Source organism: Sylvia atricapilla, chromosome 2 (assembly GCF_009819655.1).
Source record: "Sylvia atricapilla isolate bSylAtr1 chromosome 2, bSylAtr1.pri, whole genome shotgun sequence".
NCBI classification, from domain to species: domain Eukaryota; kingdom Metazoa; phylum Chordata; class Aves; order Passeriformes; family Sylviidae; genus Sylvia; species Sylvia atricapilla.
The window spans coordinates 42,857,136-42,862,835 of record NC_089141.1 but is presented as its reverse complement, the minus strand read 5'-3'; the positions used below and the strand labels follow the sequence as shown (position 1 = coordinate 42,862,835).

Sequence of the window (5,700 nt, the reverse complement as noted above, 5' to 3'; positions counted from 1 at the left end):
ACTGATTTCCCTCCGGGAAAGGTTTTCTGCCAGCACTCGGGAATCAATCCCGGCGCCGGGCCGTATTTGCAGGGCGCCGGGTCCTCTCCGCCCGACCCGGTGCCCACGGAGGTCCCGGGCGGACCCGAGGGCGCTCCGCGGGGGCCCGTCCCCAGCGCCGCTCCGTCCGCGGCAGCTCCGGCCCCGCGGGCACAGCACGGCCCATCCCAGCCCCGGCTTCCCGCCACCGCCTCCGCGGGCGGCCGGAGGAGCGGGGCGGGGGCGGGCGCCTTCAAAGCGGCGGCAGGTGAACGGGGAGGGACCTTAAAACTGGGGCCGCGGGAGGCTGCGGCCACCCGCTCCACGGGCTCCAGCGGACCTGGGAGCGGAGCGGCGCGGGCGCCTGTCGCGTGTCCTGCCCGGCCGTGCCAGCCGAGGGTCCGGAGCGGCTTCCTCGAGTTCCTGCCCAGCCGTGCCAGGTGGGGATGCGGAGCTGCTCCCGCGTGCCGCACCGGTGGGATCGGGATCGAGACTGGAATTGGGCTGTGGGCCCCTCCGAGCGGGTGGCGATCCGTGTGCCAGAGGGGCTCGGGTGGAGGCTGTCCCGGCGGGGTTGGGGCAGCCACGCTGCAGCCGGACCCCGGGCAAGCCGGGCTTGGGCGGGGGCTGTGAGCCCCCGGGGCCGGTGAGTGCGGCTGGCGCCACGCTCGGACCCTGCAGCCCGTCCCGGGAGGAGCCGTCGGACCTCCGAGCCAAACCCGGCGTTTGCCGACGGTGCCCGGCGACAGGAGCGGCCGGCAGTCCTGCCGCTTCCCTCCGCTGAAGGCTCGCAGCCACGCGGGAGCTCGGCGGGATAAAGGTCGGCGCGGAGGGAGAGCCTGGGATCCAGCGATTGACCCTAGAGTGGGGATTTGGAGTGGTTTTCAGTAATGGTATCTTAGTTGGCAAGTTGGGCGTCCGGGTAGATTGGCTCCTCAACAGCCAATTCCAGAGTTAAAATAGTGGCAGATGAGAGGGGAAAATGTTTTTCCCGGCCCTAAATTTGCAGCCTTGCTTCAGAACTGCAGTGTGAGATGGCACTTGGAACCCAGGCTGTTCAGCTCAGCGTTATGCACTTCCTGGACCTTCAATTCTGATTAGCCTCTTGTGAAGGTTTCATTGACTTTATTTTAGTGACTATGCCACAGACATGAGGAAACTCTTACCAGAATGATGCAGCTATCTCATCATAGCCTGCTGATTAGGTCCGTGTAAAATGGTGCCCGTTTCAGCAGAGAGAAAGCATGAGAAGTCTCAGGAATTCCAGCCATCTTCTCAAAGTTGTTTTCTTTTTTGCCTTACCCAATTTCACCTTTCCGCATCACAGTAAATCTGACCTCTCCCTCTTGCCTCCAGGCTTGTCCGTACAAGCTAGGCTCTCGTATCAAGAGTGTTTGTCGGGGCACGTTTGTCCTTTGGTTGGGATATAGCTACACCAGGGTAAAAAGTTCTCTTTTTTTCCCCTACTCTGCTGTGTGAGAATGAGAGATTTTTTTTTTTGTTTGTAAACGTTGGCCAGTGTTGTGTTGCAAGGTACCATGCTCTCCCACAGCACACAGCCAGCACTAAGAGGAGATTGAACTCTTATCCATGGCCGGTGGCTTCTCAGTCTAGCCTTGAGAGACATGGACCAGCTATGCAGGTTCCCAGCTCGAGTTTCAAAGTGTTTTGTCCACTTGAGTGAGCGTTTCCAAATGGCTGCAATCAGTGAAAGCTGAGCCCGGAGACTGAAGTCTGAACTTCAGCAAAACTCATTTTCAAAATGGCAAAGAGTGGGGATTTTGGTTTTTAAGAGTAGGAGGAAAGCTGAAATGGAACTTCTCTGGTGTTTGGCTTTCTGTGTTCTGAAGGATTGTGATAGCATCTAGAAAATCAACATAAACTCTTTAGCTGAGGGCTTTTTCTTCTCAACTCTATGAGTCTGCTTGCCTCCTTTTTTGGATGACATAGCAATGAATGTGGAAGGGCAGGCTCTGCTCTATCTGCCTTTGCCTGCTGGTTTGTGCTATATAAACAGGCAGCCCTGACAGCGCTGGCTTGAGGCTTCTCACCAGTGCTGGCAGATTCAAACGTTGTACTTTCGAGATTTAAGGGCTCTGTCTGAGCTGCAACAGAAAGCCTTGGAGGCCTGCTGGAGGTGTGTGAGTGGAGAAAGTGCTCCTGCTGAAGAAGGCCAAGTAGTACTTACCTCCAGGACAAAGAAAGTAGCTCAGCCTTCTACGGCTATGGTGTTGGCAAAGAAATCCTGTAAAAAAATGCTAGAGAAGTCTCTACTTTGTCTAGACGTGGCTTAACTCATGCAGTGATAATAATTTCTGTTGCTTTGGGAAGTACACTGAAAGGCAAAACGCTGACCAGAGTCAACCACAGAAAGGGAAAGAGAGCATGGAGGATGTACAGAGGAACTGCATTAAGGTGTACTTATTTCCTGCCCAAAGCCTTATTGAGAAGTACACTGAGGTATGCTTGTCACATCATAAACTGATGGAAGGAGAGTTTTAATAAGTTGTTTGAATCCATAAACATATGTGTGACATAAATGAAAGTGACTTTTATACTTGCCTATGCCTCTGGAGAGACTGTTAGGGAAGTTCTCTTTTTCACTGGTCTAGAGTTGATTTTTCAAAGTTTGAAAAGTGACCATTGTGTGTATTGTGTCTTCCTGCAGGTGAAAGGACACAGAAAAGAAGATGGACTGGGGAACTCTGCAGGCTGTTTTAGGAGGTGTAAATAAGCACTCTACCAGTATTGGGAAGATATGGCTTACAGTCCTCTTCATCTTCCGGATCATGATCCTGGTTGTGGCTGCAGAGAGGGTCTGGGGAGATGAACAACAAGATTTTGTCTGCAACACACTTCAGCCTGGTTGCAGAAATGTTTGCTATGATCACTTTTTCCCCATCTCTCACATCAGACTCTGGGCCCTGCAGCTGATCTTTGTCTCCACACCTGCGCTGCTGGTGGCCATGCACGTGGCTTACACCAGACATGAGAAGAAAAGGCGGTTCAGAAATGGTGAGAAAATTGATATCGAAGAGCTAAAAAATGAAAAGATTCACATTCGGGGCCCCTTGTGGTGGACGTACACCAGCAGCATCTTCTTCAGGATCGTCTTTGAGGCTGTCTTCATGTACGTGTTCTATTACATGTACGATGGGTACCAGATGCCCCGCCTGGTGAAGTGCAGCGCCTGGCCCTGCCCCAACACTGTGGATTGTTTTGTGTCTCGGCCCACTGAGAAAACCACATTCACTATTTTCATGCTTGCTGTATCTGGGATCTGCATGATGTTGAATCTGGCTGAGTTGTGCTACCTAGTGATAAAAATTTGCATGAAAGAATCCAGGAAAACAACAGTTTTGAAATAAGTCCCCAGTTTCAGGATTTCCTGGCTACCCATTTCCCTTAAAACTTTCTTAGATATAAGAAAACAATAAACAATATTTTCACACTCAAGGAAAAGGATAAAGGAATGTTCTTTTGTGTTTAAAACTGATAGCCTCTCTGGGAAGCTGGTGCTGAAGCAGGTTTTAAAGATCAGAAGCTACTTCAGTATTCCTGCATCCACACTTAGAGAGAGCAGCCTTCTGTAACCAGCTTCTCCAAGTATGTCTCTTGCTGGGATCCAGTTGTTGGGACAGTTATCTCTTCAAAGAGTGGGAATGGAAAGGACCAGAGAAGGCTTCAGTGCCCAGAGGAGATCCAGGAATCACAAAATGTACTGTGTTGGCTCAGAGGCAAAACAATATCAAAGGTTTTTGGTTAAAAGTAGGGTAAAGGATTTTTTGGGGCATATCACAAGTTTCAAAAAGTAAGAAGATAAGTGAGGAGATCATGTTTATATTAGGTGTCCTCTCTAAGTAATCTGGAGAGTGAGAAAATGGTGTAGGAACACAGATACTCTGGCAGTGAATGCTATCAGCTTTGCTGGGTACCAGCATGTTTGTTTTTTCTTCTTGCCAGCACTGAGAAGCATTTCCTTAAGGGTTAGGGGTGGCCAGTCTCAACTGCCTGTGAACGCCATTAGGTCAATGCTGCCTCCCCATAGTCACAGAGACTATAGCAGTGGGAAGAATGAAGTTCACTTTTCATTCTCTTGATCAGATGAAAAAAAGGATTGTCGCCTCTGGAAGGGTGGAGGCAGTGCAACTGTCTTCCTCCTTCTCTTGTTCTCCCCCAGTATGTTGTGAAGAATCTCAGTACAGTAGACTTTATCTTAAGAGATGTTTTACCACCTGACTGTTCCTCACTCACCTGTATACTTCTGAAACTTTTTTTTCAATAAAAACCAAGAAAAAATTGCCCTTTTTTTGTTCTGTTTGTTATCCAAAAGAAGTGCTTCAACTTACAGCATGATATCCAGTGCTCCTTCCATTGGTCCTTTTTTTTCTATCTAGCCTGCACAGCTTTTCTTCATAAAACCTTCTCTGAGGTACCTTTCAAATTAGTTGAGCAAACCATTCCCAGTCTCTCTGACATTCCACATTGTGAGATTAAATCCCCATTCCTTTTTTTAGAGTTGGTCTAGCAGGAATTACAAACAGCGTGCAGAGCTAAAATAACAGTGACCCAGTCAGAAATGAGGAGGAACTTGATATTTTTCTTGAAGTTCACACTGCTGTGCTGTAAATTCTATATTACTTGAAGTACTATATGAGTCAGTCTGGTCTTGTCTCATAGTAGTCTCAAAAGATGTTTTATGCCTGTAATGGGCAGCATATGGCACTTAAGGCAACATACTTTATCTGCCGATTGAACCCAGTGCTAGAAAGCTGTCTGTTTCTCCTCCTTAGCTTTAATAACTGGCTTTTCCCCAAAATGAATGAGCACTATCTCAGCTTCTCTATTTGCATTCCTCTTTTACTGCACATTTAAATTTCTCACTGTTGGAGTAAACAAAGCTGCATGGATTAAGACCATGACCCTTCACTGTGCACTGGAAGTGGACCATAAAGAGCCTCCCCTTGCTTGTGAGCTACATCCAGTGTTAAAACTTGACTGCAGATGGAAATCTCTTATCTAAGAGGGAAGCAAGAAAACCATAAAAACACCATCCTCAGAACCATGAGGAAAAAAAGATAAAAGGTCATTCATAATGAGCTGGACTGGAAAAACTTGGACTGTGAAAACATCCTTAAGTCAACTCCAAAGAGCACAGTTTGGCACGTATCGGATTTGTGCTTGATAGAGTTCCTGCATTGTTCCATGTACAAGGTCTAAGAGAGCAAACTAGTCCTAGTGCTCTAGTATTACATTTCTTTTGTAACGACTTTTTTCCCCTGAAATTATAATTAAAGCACTTTGGTGGTTTATATTTTCTCTATTACTTGTATGTGCTGTGTGTTACCTAATGTGTATAATGAAAATCTGTTTACCATCATGGAAAATGTGTGCACCAATTCATGTATGCACTAAATAGCCAAGAGCTAGTGTAAGGATTTTAGCCTTCTGCTACAGGTTGGTGTTTCCATTTTTTATACTGCCTGTTACCCTGAGGTTTCCTGAGCTCATAGTGGAAGGTCACATATGTGCTCCACTTGAAATCAAATATGCTGCTTAAGATAGCCTTGCAGCTGGAAAAGGCCAGTGACAAAGTTAACCAGCTCCATAGGGAAAGAGTTTGTTTTTGTCACCGACCTTTGAATTTAGCTGGAACTTGGAATGAGACACACCAAAACTGTT

The 5,700-nt window shown here is 47.8% G+C and overlaps 1 protein-coding gene across 1 annotated transcript; it reads left to right on the top strand.

The window, feature by feature from the left end:
* The first annotated feature begins 332 nt into the window (after positions 1-332).
* On the top strand, positions 333-5,344 carry GJB2 (gap junction protein beta 2). The gene is made up of 2 exons (XM_066313045.1): positions 333-458; positions 2,687-5,344. Exon 2 carries the CDS (start codon positions 2,709-2,711, stop codon positions 3,384-3,386), a length of 678 nt encoding a protein of 225 aa, XP_066169142.1. The 5' UTR covers positions 333-458; positions 2,687-2,708; the 3' UTR covers positions 3,387-5,344.
* Positions 5,345-5,700: the final 356 nt, after the last annotated feature.